We start from the raw sequence: 20,053 nt of genomic DNA, 5'->3' as shown, positions 1-20,053 counted from the left end.
TATATTGGTTTCTTTATACACTTTGGCTCTATTGAGTTCCGTTTTTATTTAGTCCCTATATTTTTTATAGGTTTTCGATGTATCATGTAGTTTATATAAGATCCTTCCAGATATGGTGGAGATGTTTTTGAAAGATTTAACTCAATTATAGGACTACAATTACAAACTTGGTTAACTAAATACAATTTTATAAATTTAAATAATAATTTAATGTAAACAAGGAAAGATTAAAGTGTTTCATTTGAAAGTAAGTGGTTGTTTTTAGGTGGTAGGATATTCCTGAGTTTTAGTATAAATGACCCAAGATATTCAGAAATGTTAGATGACTCGATTATGAAACCTAGTGAAAATTAACTTTTTACTTACATCACAAAGTATTAACCAACTTTAAGTTTTCTTTAGTCCTCGTTCGGAATCCTGTCTCAAATTATTGAAACCTTGAATGCAACTTCAAAGTGCATCAAAATCTTTTATAAAAATACAAATTTTCGGTCAATGATAAAATTTATGATTTTATGACTTTTCTCGAATAAAAATTGCAGTTAGGATCTCATTAGGTGAGATCCACATAAACGAAATGTTTAATTTTAAAATTCGAGTCATTTGACATTAGCAAACCATTTACTAATTTGGGTCGTAAAAAGATCTAATATTTTATTATATGCATAATAGAAGAACATAGGTACGACTAAATGTAATTGACGTGTTCTCTTGAAATGGGGCCTATTTAATAAATACACCCCATCTAAAACACCTACAACTTTTACAAATTCTTCATTATCCTCATCCTTGGACCACCAAACAAACAACATCACAAACAAAAGAATTGGAATTTTTCCAAATCCAACCACCCATTTCAAAATTAATATGAACATCATTGGTTTCAAACCAAGTCGCCGGATTCCAACAAACCATGCCCTGAATTCTCCTCTTGCTCCGCCATGGCTTGGTGCTGGCTCAGCCCCGGCGCCACCACCGGAGCACGGCAGAGAGGGCAATCGGAGTGAGAGAAAAGCCACATATCTATACAAGAAGCATGAAACATATGTGTACATCTTGGCAATTTCTTAACCTCGTCCCCATCTTCAAACGCCGACAAACAAACTGCACATTCATTCCCATACCCTTCTTCTTCCGCCGCCGCCGCTGCCACCGTGGATCCCTTCTTGAATTTGAAGCTGCACAGCGAGCTGTGGAAGCTACGGCTTGAATTCATCATCTCTGCATAACTTCCAGCCAGCGCCGGCGAAGCTCGGCGGTGGCGATTGTCAGAGCACCACTTGATAACGATGAAATTGTAAAGAACTAACACAATCGCCGCCGTCCCGACGACCACAAGGCCATAATACAACATGGGTAAGCTTGATTTTGCAGGATGAGGCGTTGGCTGAGCAAAAGAGGTTGAAGAAGAATCACTCATTTTTGGATTCTGAAATTGAAGAAGAAACAGAGGATTTTACAGAGATTTGTTTTATGGGTGTTTTTAGGATGAAGAAGAAGAATTATCATAATTGATTGAATTGATAATAAGAGGTTCTATTTACGGTCAAAGAAGGAAGAATTTTTATTTGTTGTTGGGAAGTTTAATTCACTAAAGGAGATAAACTGTAAGCTTCCAAAGAATGAAGACAAAACAGAGTACAATCAGAAGACAGAAACAAATATGGATGAAAGGAAACAAAATTGTTGATAAGAAGAAACACATATTTATCTCTCCAATAATTGTTTTTAAAATCTTTTTTTTTTTTATTTTTAATAATTGAATTTTTATGTAAATCTTTGGGACCCAAAACGACAAGTAGTAGAGGCTAAGAAGCGTTGGGAAGTAGAGGAATGTTGTCGTTTTAATGGTGAAAAAAAAAGACGCAATGTGAGAAATTGGGAATATTTATTGTGGTTTGAAAGTTTTAGGGAAAAATAGGTTTTCTGCTCCTTAAAACTAGGTTTGATTTTTTTTATTTTTTGTTTTTTTTTTAAAAGAAAATGTTTAATTTTTATTTGAATTTTAGATCCGTTTGGTAACCATTCTATTTTTTGTTTTTAAAAATTAAGCCTATTTTCTTCCCATTTGTTTCAATGATTTGATCTTTTTTTAGGTACAATGGTTTAATTCTTAGCTAAATTTTTTTTTAAAAAAAACAAGTTTTTAAAAGTTATATTTTTTTAGTTTTTAAATTTTGGCTTGGTTTTTTAAACCACTAGTAAAAAGTAATAACAAAGTAAGAAATTTATAAGTAAAAGTGATATTTATAAACTTAATTTTAAAAAATAAAAAACAAAAGTCGAAATTGTTATTGTTCGCACAATATTTTTGGAGAAACGTATTTCGTAAAGTTGAACTTGAGTTGGTGTGATTTGATCTCTAGTATAATTTGTCTTCAATTTCAATTTGGGGACACATAAACTCTTAATTGGTCACAAATTTGTGTGTCCCAAATTTGATGATTTCAGAATTTCGTCATTAATTTAGTAAATGATGTGGCGATCCATGATTGGTTTGAAATTTTTCCTCCAATAGTTACTAAACGGAGTCTTTTGAGTTTTGAATTTGATTTAATTTAGTCACTATGTTTTAAAATATTACAATTTCACGTTTGAGATTTGAGTTTTGTTTCAATGTGTTCTCTATATTTCAAGATTTACACATTTAACTTTGTCACGAAAGGCTTATTTTAAGTTACGTGTTAATGTTTATTAATTAATTTAACACAGTGATTAAAAATAATGAAACTTAATTAATGATAATTATTTTATTTCATTTAACTTGATTAATATACATCAACACTAAATATGAAAAGCGAGTATTTAGTGAAAAATCGATATTAAAAGTATAATCTTAACATTTATGGATCAAATTGAAACAAAATTTAAATTTCAATGTCAGAATTGTAACATTTTAAAACTTATGGATTAAATTGAATCCAAACTCAAAATTTAAGAATCGAAAATTTAATATTTTAAAATTTATGAATCAAATAGGTTTAAAAGTCATGGACCAAAAATGTATCTTTTTCCAAGTTTTATTAGTCAAAAGAGACTGTATTTGTGGTGTATAAAGTGGCTATTTGGTTCAATTTAATTCAATGGAAGTACGACATGTCGTATTTGGTGTTTACTCCAATAGGTCATCGTCACCTTGAATCCACGCTAAAATGACGTGTCGTTTGGTCGAAGACGACAGGACCGGCCAGCTTTAATTCAATTGGGTGGTATTTTTAATTTATAATTGTAAGAGGTTGACTATTAAACTCTTTTTTAATTATATTTTTTACATAGTTCGACTTAGTTTTAAATTGGCATATTCTGTCAAATCATAACAACTAAATTATTACAAATCTTAAAGTAAATTAATTAAATTGTTTTTATGAACTTTACGATAAAGGGTTATTATTACCAAACTAAAAGTAGATTTAATTGTCACAAATAAGTTTGGAAACTAAAAATGTTTCCGACAAAATATACTTTTAGTTCATGATGTTCGAAGTTGATGTCTACTTAGTTTCTTGAAATTTCAAAACAAATATTTTCTCGAAGTTTATAAATAATTGTAAATGGTCGTCTTTTAGATTTATTGTAACATTTAGTTGACTAATGGTAAAATGATGTGGCTAGTAAATGGTATATTGACCAATTGATGTGACAAAATTTTGTTAATTTAGTTTTTGTTTTAATGATACAACATTTCTCTCTCCTTTTCCTCTTCTTCATCCTTTCCAAAAACCCACCTCTGGCGAACCTTCCATTGTTGCTATATCATGCACTGTCCAATGAGGTACAAACGAACAAAGACAAGAAAATGTTAGGTCATAGATTGAAATAGATAAATAATTTGGGGGTAACGGGCTATAGATAAAACTCTCCTGAATTTAGTTCAATGAGAGAGGTGATGGAGTGTAACTATACTAATGGTGATGTAATATTTTAACATCTTTTTTAAAAAGTTAAAGGTATTATTGTAGCTTTTGAAAATTCATGAGTATTATTGAATCAAGAAATTAATATAGGAGAAAAGAAAATGATCGAACAGCTGAACGACCGTTGGCCAACAACTTTCGTACACAGATATAGATTCATTCTTTGTACCTGCTATAGAACCGTGCATGTCTATTGGAGCGAATGGGATGATCGGGCCTATGGCAACTAAAAGAAGGTTTCCCCAATCTCTCGAGGGTGTGTGATATACGTTTTTCATCCATATACTAACGATAAACGTATTTTTGTTTTTTTTTTTTTTAAATTAAAAGGTATTAATGCAACTTTTAAAATTTAAATATATTATTGAAATAAAATATAAAGTTTAGTGGTTTTTTTTAATATAAAAAAATAATGAAAAATGATATCTATTAACCTTGTCGGTAAATTTTAAAACGATATACACATTTTGTCAATTATTATATTTTAATCCACCAAAAACTAACTTCAAACAAACAATAAATAACAATTTGATTTTTCTTTTTAAAAATGTATCAGAACTAAATTTCAACATTTGAAAATCGTAGATCGAAATAAGATAGCCCAAAAGTAATGGAAAAAGAATAGCCTAAAATATATAATTTTTTATAATCCCCTTGCCTACTGCAAGTCCACAAGTAAAATAAAAAATGTGAACATTTATATATAAAAATTTTGAACATTTATATATATATAAGAAAATTAGTAAATTTTAAATTTTCATTTGAAAAAATGACAAAAATGTTTCAAAATTATAAAAATAGGAAAACGATTTTATATAATAGAAAATAGTAATTATTAAAGGACAAAACGACCCTAAACCAATAAATTAAGGATAAACAAAGATACACTGCTTCAAACAAATACCACAAATATACTCTATCTAAACATTCTAGAATCATAAATACATAATATCTAAATATTCCAAAAGCAAAAATTAGAAATCACTTAGTATGATCTTTTAACACTTTCGACTTTGTATGCGAGGAAAGACCAGGCAGTGGAGGTCATTAGAGACTTATGGATATTCACAACAATGTACTTCCTTCAAGGTGTGAAGAGCAAAGTTGATTGTACGTGGAGGTCATTAGAGACTTATGGATATTCACAACGATGTACTTCCTTCAAGGTGAGAAAGAGGAAAGTTGAGTTGACAAGTGAATATTTTAAAGGAATTGCAATTTTATGACGATGTGACTATTGAAAATATGATTGTGTTTGAACACCAAACCAATTGTAGGGAGTTTCATCATCCATATGACCATTTTTCTCGATCTTGAAAGCCAACTTTAAACACTATCAATCTTAGAATGTAATTGTTGAAAACGATGTTCAAAGTAAAAACAAAAGCAGGAAACATGTGTGCGAGCGAAAAAGGTCGGCGACCTAGCAAGGGTGGTCAGGGTGGTCATCAAAAACTAATCAAGACAATGAAATTCAATAAAGGTTTCTGAGATTGATAATGAGAAAATGAGATTTTGGGGGCGGCCGAGTGAATAAGATGGAGAATGTGAGATTTATGGTTTTTTAATATTATTTTAATCATAATCATAATCACAATATTAATAATAAACTGAACAAGATATATATACACACGCACATGTTTCAAACCTTTAAAGATTCATTCTCATTTATATGTTCGTACAACAAGCCATTTTTATGTGTTTGTATATGAAAAATTGAAAACATCGAAAATATGAACAAATAAATCAAATTAATTTGATAACAATATGTACAAAATAATGAAAAAAAATATTTAGATACAATAGAATTTGTAACAAACATTTAAATAAATAGAAAATTAGTTAGATAAAATCAAATATGATAATGAAAGATAAATTCAAATATAAATTGGAGAGAAAAATTAGAAAGTTTTTGTTTATCATGATTAATTCGATAAGTAGTTAAATAAAATATAATTTTTGTTTTTGTTTATTGTGATTAGTTCGATAAGTAGTTAAATAAAATATAATTTGGGGAGAAAAACCAGGAAGGAAGTTCGTTTATTTATAATTACACTTTATTTATAATTTCATTTTCATTAATGCTTCAACAATTACACTATATTTATTATTCCCCATAAATCCCCGAAAGAAGCCTAACTCATTATAGAGGCTACAAAAGTGAATACTTATTTGTTTGTCAAAAAGACAAATTAATCGTATAATAACATAATAAGATGTTAATAAATAAAAGGTGATTAAAAATACAAAAAAAAAAGATAAAATTTAAATGAAATATACAGTTTGTTAGAAGATAATATGTATAAAATATCAAGTAAAATCCTAACCGGATAAAAAAAATTATTTCGAATTTAAAATAATTAAAAACCAATAAAATAATGTAAAATTTTAAATATATATTATAAATTAAAACAAAAATGGTGATAAACAAATTAAATATTGATTAGTTCTGAATATTTTTGAAGAGTGGTTAAATCAAATCAAAATAGATATAAAATCGTTAATTCAAATTTTAAACTGAAAGAAAAATTCGGTACTTTTATCTCTTGAATCCGTTAGGTTGGAGTCTCATAACCGATGATTCCATTCCCACTGTATTTCTATTGATAATTGATATATGGTCTCAGAACAGAGGATTTTATTTGTACGGTATTTCTATTGAGAATTTATGAACACGATATAACAATTACACAGTATTCGAAAAAACTGTTAATTGACCATACCAGGGGCAATTTGGGGATTAAAAATATACATGTCATGTGCACGACACGCTTTTGCAAAAAATCTTATTATTTCAATTTTTTTTTGACAAAAATCAAAAGACACCCCAATTTTGCTATTTCCTTCAAATTTCCATAGGGATGACAAGAGAAATGACAAATTTTAACATTTCATTTGAAAAAAATGGCAAAAATGCTTCAAAATTATAAAAATAGCAAAATCATTTTAAATAATAGAAAATACTAATTATTAAATGATAAAACTACCATAAACAACAAAATTAAGTACAAACGATAATGAAAAGATACACTACTACAAAAACAACCAGAATACAAAAAAAATATATTCACTCTATCTACCATAAATATAAATTATCTAAATATTCCAAAGTAAAAAATTAAAAAGAGCCACATGGGCAGAGAAAGAGGACTGGGCCTGTGACAGACAGATTTGGGCCAGATGGGCTTTGGTTTGGGCCTAAAAGTAGTTTACAGTTTGAACTAGAAAAAGGAAAAATTAAGCCATTCAACTAAATAATTAAACCACCATTTTTTAATTAAACTAAATAATTAAACAAACACAGTTAATTATGATTGGATAACAATATGATAATAAAACAATATTAATAATTTTGCATACAAACCTAATTACACCAAACTAAACCATTTAACACTTTCCCTAACAGATTTACCCTGCTTTTTACCTCACTATAAAACCTATAAATCTAAATTCTTTTTTATTTTCATTCTCACATCATTTCACTTTCCACAAAAATTCACAGCAAGCTCGTCGTCTCCAGAAAAATTACTGCCATTCAAGACACGGTAAAAAAAACACCTCCCATTTTACTCTTTTTTTTTCTCTTGCTATTTATTTCTTTGTGTTTTTATTATACTGTTGTTGAATTTATTTTAATTATGGGGGGCTTTTTAAAATATTTAAATGTTAATAGTTATAAATTTTATTTTATTTCTGGAAAGGGGAATATTTTTCAATGATGGATTAGGTATGGGCTTGAAGATGGATCTGTATCTTTAGAGGAAAAAAATAATTATATGAATATATTAATCGCACGACATTATTACAAGGACATCACGTGTTTTTATTTATTTATTATTATTATTTTTTAAATTGTTGTTTTGCCATACGGCAAAACAGGAGGCCAAAATCCAAGGCGAGACTTTTCATGAAAAATTTTAAAAATTAAAAAGATAAGGATAAAATAGTAAAATTTAATTTTTTTTTATCGATAGAAAGTCTATCCATGATACTATGTGATAAATGTATATATATATTTTGTTATTTCTATAAATAGTTTGACTATTTTTTTATATGTGAAAATTTTCATTTCATAAAATTATATAATAAAATTAACTTTTTTTTTTCATAATGAAATAATATATAAATTATTAATTTGATATTTTTTTTTGTTGTCTAACCTTGAAATTAGAAATAGTCCTTATGATTATTAAAATTTCCATTTTGGTTCTATAAATTATGGTTTGGGTAAACTTCAAATGGTATGTGAAGAATGATTTATGGAGTGAAAAATTGCTCTTCATTTTTTTAATTCTAACTTTAAATAAATCAACAAATGCATGAATCTATCAAAACTAGTATAGTTGGACAATAACTCGACGATATATATATATATATATTCGGTGTAACTCACATATATTCTCAACAAAGAAATTGAGAGTTTGAATTAATGAATTCTCACTATCTATATGGTTGAATTAAAAAAAATGTGGTTGATAATTTTATATTGATAATTGATGAAAGTATTAAAAAAAATAATTTTTTTTTTTTTTTTTTTTTTTAACAATTATAAGGAACATGCAAATTTCGATTTTCAATCTAGATAGAAACTACTATAATTCAATTTCACTCTACCACTTCAATATCATTTAAGAAATCAAGTATGAGTAAATTTAGTATCCGTTACTAGTTTGTTATTTAATATATATATATTTAACTTGTTAACATTTTTCTATAAATTTTGAAAACATATCCAAATAATCTAACATGAAAATTATTATTATTATTATTTAATAAAATTAAAAAAAAAAAAATTTGAGTGACTCAATTTTATTTTTTTTTAAATACAAGAATTTAAATTAGATAATTTAAAGTAAATAGACTAATATTAAACAAACATCAAACTAGGAGGACCAAAACGCTATTTTAACCATTTTTCTTAAAAGGCTATGGGTATATATATGTATTTGTTATCTATTTACTTTTGGCATTGCGTTATTTAAATAATAACCAAACCCGCGAAAAAAGAATGGAACTCGCCGGTGCTCAGCTCTGGTCCGGTAGGCCTCTGTTCTCATTGTTCATCATCATCATCATCATCTTCTTCTTCTGATTTGAGATTTCTCAGAGTCGTATTTTTTCTTCTTTCTCTTTCGTTTTAAGTTTCCTGTCTGAAAGTAATGGAAAGCGGCCACTCTTATTGACTTTCTTTTGGTTTTCTCAAGGTATTTTCGAGGCTCAAAAACCATTGCAAAGTCATAATCCGAGAGCTTCAAGTTGCCAGGTTTGAAATATCCCTCTCACTTTTCTATGTGTATCTGTTGCATTTAAGCTTTTCATTTTGCTGCGATTTTGTTATGGCCTGAAGTTGAACCTAGAATGTTATCCTTTGGTTTTCTTTTTCTTAGGATTTTTGGGATTGCATTGTCTGTTATGTTAGTAAGAGGTTAATTAAGAGGTGTTAAAGCAGAAAATGGCGGATAAGAAAGGAATGGAACAACTTGTTTTACGAATTTTGGAAGGTGAAGAAGGAGTTGACACAAGTAAAGATCTCACTAAACCCTCTGTTTCTTCTTTTCCTGATTTTGACCTAAAAGAAACTCGGAGTTTTAGGTGCACAATTCCGCAATCCGTGGTTGGGAGTTCTCCTTCACATGAGATTTCCAGAATGTCTCCCCTTAAACCTCCAAAAATTCCAGGCGAAACGGCGATTCGACGCCCATCATTTGCTCGTTCGTCGTTTTCAAAGCCAAAATCGAGGTTAATAGAGTCTCCTTGTCCTGATAGTGCAAGTTTAGCAGAAGAAAAGGCTAAAGCAAAATCAACATTGTATAGCTCTCCTAAGATGGACTCCCCAGCTAAGATAACCACTGTGACTAGTCCTAAAGAAGCTTTGAAGTCGGCTCCGATAACTCCGAAAACACCATTGATTGGAACTACTGGAAGTGAGGAGGAAGATGATGAAGAAGTTTACAAAACTGCAGAACTGAAAGTGAAAGAAAGATCAGGGAAGAAATTGAAAAGAACAGTTTTAATTGAATGGGTTGCATTTTTGTGCTTAACAGGTTGTTTAATTGCTAGCTTAACAATAGACAAGTTGGTGACTAAAGAGATATGGGGATTAGGACTCTGGAAATGGTGTGTTCTGGTGTTAGTTAGTTTCTGCGGTCGTTTGTTTTCGCAATGGTTTATCAATTGCCTGGTTTTCTTGATTGAAAGAAACTTTCTACTTAAAAGAAAGGTTCTTTATTTTGTCTATGGTCTGAGGAAGAGTGTTATCATTTTTATTTGGCTGGGTTTGGTTCTCCTAGCCTGGGGTCTATTATTTGATCAAAGCAGCAAGAGATCTAAGAAAGGCAATGAGATTCTGAATTACATTACACGAGCTCTCGGTGCTTCTCTTATTGGAGCTGGATTATGGCTGGTGAAAACTTTGATGGTGAAGATACTAGCTGCTTCTTTTCAATGCGCTAGATTCTTCGATCGGATTCAAGAATCAATCTTCCATCAATATATACTACGCATCCTATCAGGGCCTCCAATCATGGAGATGGCGGAGAGTGTCGGGAGAGCAGCGAGCACAGGGCAGTTGAGTTTCAGGCATTTGAAGAAAGAAAGTGATGGTGGGAATGAAGGAAAAGAAGAGGTTATTGATGTAGATAAACTCAAAAAGATGAAGCAAGAAAAAATCTCTGCTTGGACTATGAGAGGGCTAATCAATGTTATAAGGAGTTCAGGGCTGTCCACCATCTCTAATACAATAGAGAATTTCAAAGAGGAAGAGAATGAGCAAAAAGATAAGGAGATTAACAGCGAATGGGAAGCAAGGGCCGCAGCTTACCAGATTTTCAGAAACGTTGCAAAACCGGGTAGCAAGTGAGAATTTTACCTTCTAAAGATCTTGAATATCCCACTTCACTATATTTGGAGAATTTTGTTAACTAATGCTTTTAATCTTGTGCCCATGGTTAGGTATATTGATGAAGACGACCTCTTTCGTTTTATGAGTAAGGAGGAAATTGATAATGTACTGCCATTGTTTGAAGGAGGAGTTGAGACGGGAAAGATAAAGCGAAAAACCCTGAAGAATTGGCTGGTAAATCTTTAGCATTTTCTTTTGAATACCTAAGTGTATTAAAGAGCGCAATTCTAAGCAAACCTCTTACAGACATGGTACTTAGAAATCTATTTTTGATGTTGCAGGTGAATGTTTACATTGAACGCAAGTCGCTAGCTCACTCATTGAATGACACCAAGACTGCCATAGAGGAACTAAACAAGCTTGCTTCTGCAATTGTACTGATTGTGATTATCATTGAATGGCTACTTTTGATGGGTTTCTTGACCACGCAAGTACTCGTCTTCGTTTCATCACAGATTCTGTTGGTGGTTTTCATGTTCGGTAACACTGCCAGAACTGTATTTGAAGCCATCATATTCGTATTCGTGATGCATCCATTCGATGTGGGGGATCGTTGTGTCGTAGATGGTGTGCAGGTAACTTTCTCAACTCAGAATGTTTTTGGATTCTATTGAAGCGCAACCTCACCTGGTTTAATTCTAACTTGCAGATGGTTGTTGAAGAAATGAACATTTTAACCACAATCTTCTTGAGATATGACAATGAGAAGATCTTCTATCCAAATTCTGTGCTAGCCACCAAACCCATCAGTAACTACTACAGGAGCCCTGAAATGAGTGATTCGATCGAATTTTCCGTCGACTTTTCCACTTCAATCGAAAGCATTGGAGCTCTAAAAGCAAGAATAAAAACGTAAGTTCCATTCAGTTTCTCTATGCTTGTTTTCTTTATCATTTCAAAGCATCCATTTGCTTGACATATCATTTCAAATGTATTACTCAGATACTTAGAAAGCAAACCCCAGTTCTGGCGACCGAACCATAGTGTCATCGTGAAGGAGATCGAGAATATCAACAAGATGAAACTAGCTCTGTGTGTCAATCACACCATAAACTTTCAAAACTATGGCGACAAGAGCAGTCGCAGATCGGATTTAGTCTTGGAGCTGAAGAAAATTTTCGAAGATCTCGGTATCAAGTATCATCTTTTACCTCAAGAAGTTCAGCTCAACTATGTGGGTTCAGCAGCTTCTGTGATTCCATCATCTCAAAGATGAAGATGAAGGTCATTTCTTCAGTTGCTCATTTTCTTACCAAAGCTCTCAAAATTACAAAAACAATGGCTAACTCATCTCCTTTTTGGCTTCAATGGCTTTGAATCTTTGATGGGAAGGGAACAAATTTTGAGTTGTACCAGTAAGGGAAAAAGAATTGTAAAATATTGATTAGTTGTTCTCAACAAATTTTGAATTTTATTTATTGACAATTTATGAGAATTGACTATTGAAATTTAACAACAACAGTGTTGACTTTTTGTTTCTTTTTTTTTTTTTTTTTTTTTTTTTTCTTTCTTTTTTTTTAAAAAAAAAAAAAAAAAATTGTTTTGCAATGGCGTTAGTGACAATAAGTTTAAAAAATGATTTTTTTTTAATCTTTAATTGATGTTCAATGTAGAGTCTGAACCGTTCATACTGATCTGGCTATGTCGTGAACTATGCCAATGTTGATTGATTCTTTTTTAAAATTCAAAAATTTGTTACACATATTTAAAGTTAGACATAAAATTTGAATTCATATATAGTAAATTAATTCATTTTATAAATTTTGAATATGTTGGTGATTTATTATATAAATAGATTTTTTCAAAGACAAATAAACATAAACTTTAAAGTTCTACGACCAAATTAAAAAAAATATCAAATTACAAGTTTAATCTCTAAACTTGGTCTATTTGACTCTAAATTTTTAATTTTATGTCTAATGACTTCCTAAATTAAAAATTTTATCTAATAGATTCTTAAACTTACAATTTTGCATTTAATAGGATCTTAATATATTTAATTTTTTCTTAAATTAAAGAATATATTTAATTTTTCCAACATAAAATTACATGATAATTGTTCTATTAAATAAATATAAATTGAGGTTTGTCAACCTTAAAATCTAAATTTTATTCGCTAGATACGAGAATTTGAGAGAAGAATAAAAGAGAGGAAATTTTGTCAAAATAGGTGAAAGACCTAATAACATACAAAAATTGAAAATCTTGGACATCCATTAGACAAATTTCTTCCAAAAAAAAAAATTATTGGATACAAAATTAAAAGCGCAAGAATCTCTTAAACACTTTTTAAAATTTAGACACCTATTAATCCTATTAGATAATTGATTAAATTGTTAATTCAATCCATAAAGTTTATAATTAGAAAATATTTTTTTATAATTAGCTAATAAATTCCATAGTGTGATGAGGAAAATTAAGATAATCATTATATTTTTAGTAATATTTGTTTAGTTGTTAATTTAGATTAATTAATGTTAATTAGAATTATTTAGTTAATTGTCTTATTTTTTTGTAATGCTATAAATAGTCAATTTGAGTATTCTCTCGTCTCTTTATGGATGAACTTTTCTTGTTCAACCATGGATTTGACCTCTAATATACTAATTATCTTAATTCTCTTTATCATAACTTCTATAGTAGAGACTATTTATAAAGATTTTATCAAAGTATAGAAACTAAATTCTAATTTCTAAAATGATAAAAGAATGATAAAAGATTAAATTCAAACTTTCTACGAGTAGATGGAGAGAATAAGGAGACTAACCTGAAGAATATGGAGGCCCAAAGTAAGGCCCAAAAGTGTGAGAACCTACAAGAGGATTTGAAAGGAGATGATGATTGGACCAATAAGATAACGTTATCCACCAATAAGGCATTGAGAATTTGCCACGTCAGACAAAGATGAAGATTTCCACCTCACCAAAAATCCCCAAATTTCCTCTTCTATTTCATTGGCCCACTCCCATCTTCCCCATAATTTTCCAAAAATTCCCCAAATTCACAGCACCAGCAGCTTCCGCTTCCAAATTCATCGTCAATGGCTTCCACTTCTGCACTTTCAATGGCCTTGCCATTAACCTACGCCACTCATAAGCCACTCTCCAACGACGCTTTCTTCAATCCGTTGCCTTCTTTTAAGTCTCGCAAGGCCATCGCTGCCGCTCCCAAATCCAACGGAAGGATCGTCGCCGTCCGATCTTCGTTGAAGGAGAAGGCTGTTGCTGGAATTACGGCCGCTGCTTTGACGGCGTCGATGGTGATTCCGGAGGTTGCAGAGGCCGCCGGACCAGGAGTGTCGCCGTCGCTGAAGAACTTCTTGCTGAGTATTGCGGCCGGTGGAGCTGTGGTGGTGGCGATATTGGGAGCGGTCATCGGCGTCGCGAACTTCGATCCGGTGAAGCGAAGCTGAGTGGAATTGTGAAGTTAAAAAAAAAAAAAGTAAATTCTAAATTGTATTTTTGTTTAACTGTCATCCAATCGTTTTTTTTTTTTTTTTTTAATTTGTTGCAAGCTGCTGTCTGTGGTAATGTATGGATTTTAGTTGTAACTTTGTTTCATTCAACTCTAATTTTCTTCAATTCTTCTTAGATTTCAAATGAATTTCGATATTTCTTACTGTTCCAGCAAAATTCGGATTTCACAGCATTTACAAGTACATTACTAATTCAACTTTGTCATATTCTAATTTTTTCACATATCATGAAATTAAATTTCTAATCACGTGATTTAAAATTATTTTTTGAATCCAAATGGAAGGTCAATTTATGAGTTTTCTTTTGCTTTTTTGATTTGATAAAGCAAAAATGAAACGTGACCCATCTTTTAAAATAATAAGATTTGCTTAAAATCATGAAATCGATTCCAAATTTGGTCTTGAATGATGAATCAAGGAGAAATCAAAACGTGTTCCTAATAAAGCATAGTGCAGAATCAATAGAGACGTTATTTCTTGATGTGTTAGTTTTAAGCTTTATATCATTTGAAGTATGTTAAATTTAGTGATTCTTTTTTCATACCCGGGTATTACTGTTATACATTCCAGTATTCATTTCTCTGAACAATTTTCATTTGTTTTTAATGCCAATGAGATTCAAATGATAAACTTACAACTGTTACTTACAGTATGATACATTTTTGACATATTAAAAAAAATTATGTAATTAAACTTATAAAAACCTCTTCCACAGTTCTTACTTTTGTTCACAAAAATCAAGTCAAATTTTAAAAACTAATTTTTACTTTTAGAATTAAGCTGCTAAATTAAACTTAATTTTCAAAGAAAAACCATAAATAAATGCCCCATTTGGTTTTTAAAAAATTTAACCTACAAATATGGCTAGATTTCTTGCTTTGTTTCTTTCTCTCTCATTTTTTCTAAATCAGACCAATATTTGAAAACTAGAAAAAAATGCTTAAATCATGATCTTTATACTTTTAACTTTTATTCAATTTTTATATTTTCAAAATATTCATTTTGGTTCAAATTCTATCAACTTTGATTCATTATAGTCCCTAAACTTTCATAATGTTCATTTTGATCCTTGCATTTTTTTACTTTGATTAATTTTAATCCTTAAACTTTCACAAGTAAAAAATGAGAATGATGGAACCAAAATGATCACTTCTACAAGACCAAAATAAACATTTTAAAAGTTGACCATAAAATAACAAGAATTAAAAGTACCAAAGGTCCAAAATAGTATTTAAAACTTTAAAAGTCCATTTTAATTTGACTGAGAATTCTACTTTTAATACTTAAGATACAAGCCATCATTAAAAATAAAATAAAAATAAAAAATAAATAAATTTAATTTTTAAAAATGAAAAACAAGAAATTAGATGATTAGCAATGGAGACTAAAATGATTATCAAATGAGACTTAAAGACCTAAAAATTGAAATAACCTGCATCTGAATTTTGAGCTTCAATTTTACAATTTCGTCTTTAATATTTCTTTAAAAAAAATATCAAATTGACCCATTAAACACACAATTAAAAATTCATAATCCTATAAATTACAAAATCAAAGATTACTCTAAAAATACTTGAAGGATGTAATAAACACAATTATCGAAAGTTTGGGAACTTAGGCACTTTTTCAAAATGTAAAATCAAATAAACAAAAACTTAAAAGATCCAAAACCAACTTATAATTTAATTAAAAAAATCAACTTAAGAGGTGAGGCATTGTAGACATAGAATTCAAATGTAAATTAAAAGTTGTTTGATGATTTAAAAAAAGAAAAAAAGAAAAGAATTAATGAGCCAAGAACACAAGTTCAGAAGACAAGCAACTAAAATGACTAAATTATTTTAGACAGCTACTAGTGAGAAAGAATAGGGGCTTACAAACATTTCCACTTTATCATCAATCTACAATCTCAGAACAACATGTACAAGGAGATAGATGGTCAAACACACTGAAAGATATTTTCTTCTTACAAGAAATCAAACTCCTTATTGAATCAAGTAGTGTTCAGAAAATACAAACTCCAACCAAAAAAACAAAAAATACATTTGAGTCAAATCCATAATAGACCCCAGCGGGGATCGCAGCACAGAATTGAAATCGATAGAAAAAGTCTTAGAACTCAAAGACACAATTGTACAACCTATAGGATAAATCCTATAAAGTCGTTATAGAAAGAAGAAACAAGTCAACAACACACAAGTAATTACAGCTTACCAACTTCCATCACTAGCCACCACTTATTCAACATAATGTGCTCCACCCTCCTCCAACTATTCAACCTAAACACTACAGGCATCATAATTTTGGGTTTTGCAGGGAAAAAAATTGCATCCTTAGCTAAAAACATGAATGTTAGAAGAAGGCATACATTTATGACATACCCCCCACAGATAATAAAAAAGATCAGATGAAGGGAATGTAAATAACAAGACTTGGTAAGAACATCAAGTGTGGAGACCTGGGCAATTGAAGAAATATGTTTGTGATAACTTCTACTAGAAAGAGGAAAGTGATTTCCAACCTTTCAAAATGTAGAGGATTCGCAGTTGATGTTGTCATCTTCCGACACAAAATTGGTATACAAATAACCTATTTGCTTTATGGATGACTGAAATATATAGTCAATAATATGATAGATCACTCATTTGGAAGGGGAAAAAAATTCAAGTAACCATAATCAAAATTTCAAACAGAGACATTTGAAGTGTGTTCGTGACAACCTCTACTTGAAGAAATGGAAGGGATTTCCAGTTCTTCAAAATGAATAGAGGATGCACAATTCATATTGTCATCTTCCGACACAAATTTGGTATAGAAGTATCCTATTTGCTTTATAGATGACAGAAAAACATTGCCTCATCATTGAAAAAGAAAATAATCTATCTAATCTAATATGAGAAGTTGAGAACATAAGCATGTTTGTTTTCACCTGTAAACTAGACCTTGTAAAAAGTCAGCCAAGAATGAAGAGATTTGTATCCTCCTTGGGTTACGCAGTGAAAGCAAAACAGTTCCACAGAGAATAATGGTACGGAGGAACTCAATTTCGTCATCCTCAGACAGGGTTGATATAAGATAACCAACCTGCTGTAAAGATGACAATATTGAAACAAAAATGAATCAGTATAACTAACAATCCTTCTGTCCTACTCCATTTTAATCTCAACCACAAGAACAGAACAGTGATTGAAGAAAAATATATCACAGAATATTCAATCCATGAAAAAAGTCGCATAAATTTAATATAACGGATTGCAAGCACTACCATTAACCAGACTTAACCACTACTCTATCAAACATAGCACACATAAACTAATTTACCTAATCAACTCTAATGAGATGAAGTCTTTCAGACCTTCATAGTGATAAATAACAATATGATCATGTGCAAACAAACCACGCAAAATCAATAAAACCTCTCCCTCGTAATCAAATTGCTACGCTGCTTACTCTTCTTTTACCTTCTAAAACAGGATGAAATCAAAATAGCCTTCAGCCATTGGGGAAGAAACAACAGAAAAGAACTCAAAAATCATAAAAACAATCTCCATAGAAACTGTATTAGACGAATTAGGTATCCCAGAGCAAATCAAACACGAACGTTACCGTTTTAAAGATCATCAAGATAGCTCAAAATCATTAAATTAAGTAATTAAAAAAAATCTGTGAATAAAGATTGAGATGCTTAGAAAGAGAGAGAAAAGAACAGTAAATAAGAACTGAGTGTCGCCGTTGTTTCGCGAGATTTGAGAGCATCGTCTTCCTGACGTTGGAGGAGGAAGGTTCTGGAATGTTCGAAACCCTAAGGGTTCTTGGCGAAAGTTGGGATCTTATAGGAATCACAGAACAACGTATGAGATCATTTTTAGGGTTTTCTTTTTTTTTTTTTCCATTATTATTGTTGTTAGAAAAATACCCAATTCAAAATTTCAAATCTAAATAATTTAGGTCACGATCGTTATCCAGTTAGTTTTTTTGTTTTTTTTTTGTTTTTAAAAAAATAAATTTATTTTCTCTCTTTGCATCTTTCTTAGTTGAATTTTTAATCATATTTTAAAAATAATAAAAAAAAAAAATTATTTATTTTTTTATTTTCAAAATTTGTTATTTTTTAAATTATGGGTAAAAAAAATAACAAAAGAATGATTTGGAAGTAAAAGTAATGTCTATGAATTTTATTTTCAAATCTAAAAAAATAATAATAATAATTAATAAACGGACATATTCTAAAAGTTGGTTGAAAAAAATAGCTTTAAATTTGAATGGGGTGGCTTTAAAAAAAAAACAATATTTTTTAGAGTGTTTTATTAATTTATTTATTAAGATGTTTAAGAAAAAACACTTTGATTATCTGAAATAATATCGCCAAGCTATAGCAAATATATTTGATGACAATAATTCAATGAAAAGTCATGGTTGTATGTCATATTTAAAAAAAAAAAAAAAATAATGTGTTTGATAGCATGTTTAGATATATGAACATGAGTTTAAAAAGTTGTTGAAAATGAGGTTTTTTCCTCTTTTTTTTTTTAATATATAAATAGATGTGGTAAAAAAACGTCATTTCTTTCCGGCCATTTGGTCAACAATATACTTATCAAATTAAACTCGAACCACGATTGATAATTTGGTTAATAATCCAAATGAGACTAAAATTGTATATTGAATTGGATCAAGTAAATTAAGACCTCATTTGGTAACTATTTTGTTTTTAAAAATTTAGCCTATATTGTCCACATTTCTTACCATGATTTACATATTTCTTAAATACCAGTTCAATTTCAAATTCAAAAAACAAAAACAATTTTTTGAAAGCTACTTTTTTTTAGTTCTAAAAAAATTGACTTTGTTTTATAAACTATTGGTGAAAAGTAGATAATAAATGAAGAAATTTGAAAATAGAAATAGTGTTGATAAGTTTAATTTAAAAAATAAAATAGATATCAAATGAGATCTAAATTATCTAAATTTGAGGTCTGATCCAATTCAAGTGAACGGAAAAAAGTTGGGCCAAAGAAAAGAAAGGTTGGACTTGCCCTACTTTGACCATAGTCCAAGTCCAATATTTTAGCCCACAGGCAATCAGGCCCAAGCTCACTAAGGCTCTTGAAAACTCTATAAACAAAGACTCGAGTAATTGGAGAATATAGCAAACTTTCAGGTTTTTCTTACATATTTGAAAAATTCGAAAATTTGATAATAATTTTAGCAAATTGGTCGGAAATCACGTGATGGGCCTTTTTCATATTCTGGTTGCTCTTTATGAGTTTTGTACATCAACTAATGATAGTGTAATCGTTGAGATTTCACATTTTCATTGTCGGTTATTTTAAATATATCTTAGAATATTTGGTTAGTTATTTAAAAATATTTTAATCAATATATGAAATATACCACGATATATAAATTTTATATTGGGTTATTGTTCGACATAAATCATAGTATATATCATAAATTTCATTTACATCATATTTTATATATATATACCATTTAAGTAGTTAAAAATCCCAACAACCAAAATTTATATACATCATAATACATGAAGTCTAAACAAGGAAAAACTCAAAAACTCTCATTTATAAAAAATAAACAATTACATATAACCTAGTATATATTAAAATTACTACAAAAGCTACAAAGAAAGAGAGAGAGCAAAAAAAAAAAAAAGGTACATATATCACCATCTATTAAAAAAAAGGAAAAGAGCTCCTATGTTTACGGGAGCAAGAACCCCATCTTCATATATTTTTCTTCTTTGTGAAA

The 20,053-nt window shown here is 29.7% G+C and overlaps 3 protein-coding genes and 1 long non-coding RNA gene across 5 annotated transcripts; 2 read left to right on the top strand and 2 right to left on the bottom strand.

Moving 5' to 3' along the window:
• Positions 1-628: 628 nt before the first annotated feature.
• LOC120071547 (RING-H2 finger protein ATL52-like) lies at positions 629-2,276 on the bottom strand. Its single transcript, XM_039023875.2, has one exon. It carries the CDS (start codon positions 1,418-1,420, stop codon positions 884-886), a length of 537 nt encoding a protein of 178 aa, XP_038879803.2. The 5' UTR covers positions 1,421-2,276; the 3' UTR covers positions 629-883.
• Positions 2,277-8,879: 6,603 nt separating this feature from the next.
• LOC120071000 (mechanosensitive ion channel protein 10-like) lies at positions 8,880-12,289 on the top strand. Of its 2 annotated transcripts, XM_039022983.2 has the most exons (7): positions 8,880-8,953; positions 9,119-9,177; positions 9,302-10,769; positions 10,866-10,989; positions 11,097-11,390; positions 11,465-11,667; positions 11,758-12,289. In XM_039022983.2, the coding sequence occupies exons 3-7, from the start codon at positions 9,367-9,369 to the stop codon at positions 12,029-12,031; spliced, it is 2,298 nt and encodes a 765-aa protein (XP_038878911.1). In that variant the 5' UTR covers positions 8,880-8,953; positions 9,119-9,177; positions 9,302-9,366; the 3' UTR covers positions 12,032-12,289. The 2 variants fall into 2 exon arrangements, with proteins under 2 accessions (XP_038878911.1, XP_090166792.1); XM_090310666.1 differs by lacking the exon at positions 8,880-8,953 and having other exon boundaries at positions 9,043-9,177.
• A 1,432-nt stretch (positions 12,290-13,721) lies between these two features.
• LOC120071001 (uncharacterized) lies at positions 13,722-14,447 on the top strand. Its single transcript, XM_039022984.2, has one exon. It carries the CDS (start codon positions 13,856-13,858, stop codon positions 14,225-14,227), a length of 372 nt encoding a protein of 123 aa, XP_038878912.1. The 5' UTR covers positions 13,722-13,855; the 3' UTR covers positions 14,228-14,447.
• Positions 14,448-16,381: 1,934 nt separating this feature from the next.
• LOC150038032 (uncharacterized) lies at positions 16,382-18,119 on the bottom strand. The gene is made up of 2 exons (XR_016527579.1): positions 17,220-18,119; positions 16,382-16,898 (listed from the first exon to the last, which is right to left on the bottom strand). It is a non-coding gene; the product is annotated as an uncharacterized LOC150038032 (long non-coding RNA).
• Between the last annotated feature and the right edge of the window lie 1,934 nt (positions 18,120-20,053).

Source organism: Benincasa hispida, chromosome 2, assembly GCF_027475165.1.
Source record: "Benincasa hispida cultivar pf3 chromosome 2, pf3_genome.v1.1, whole genome shotgun sequence".
NCBI lineage: Eukaryota > Viridiplantae > Streptophyta > Magnoliopsida > Cucurbitales > Cucurbitaceae > Benincasa > Benincasa hispida.
Note: the sequence above shows the minus strand (reverse complement) of the source record. Positions and strands in the feature narration are given on the sequence as shown.

What these genes read in the sequence shown, in the direction of transcription:
- LOC120071000 (XM_039022983.2), top strand. Translation starts at nt 9,367, where the DNA reads ATGGCGGATAAGAAAGGAATGGAACAACTTGTTTTACGAATTTTGGAA. An exon ending in GTTGCAAAACCGGGTAGCAA is followed by an intron (nt 10,770 to 10,865) that starts GTGAGAATTTTA and finishes GCCCATGGTTAG; the next exon opens with GTATATTGATGAAGACGACC. An exon ending in AAACCCTGAAGAATTGGCTG is followed by an intron (nt 10,990 to 11,096) that starts GTAAATCTTTAG and finishes TTGATGTTGCAG; the next exon opens with GTGAATGTTTACATTGAACG.
- LOC120071547 (XM_039023875.2), bottom strand. Translation starts at nt 1,420, where the DNA reads ATGAGTGATTCTTCTTCAACCTCTTTTGCTCAGCCAACGCCTCATCCT.
- LOC120071001 (XM_039022984.2), top strand. Translation starts at nt 13,856, where the DNA reads ATGGCTTCCACTTCTGCACTTTCAATGGCCTTGCCATTAACCTACGCC.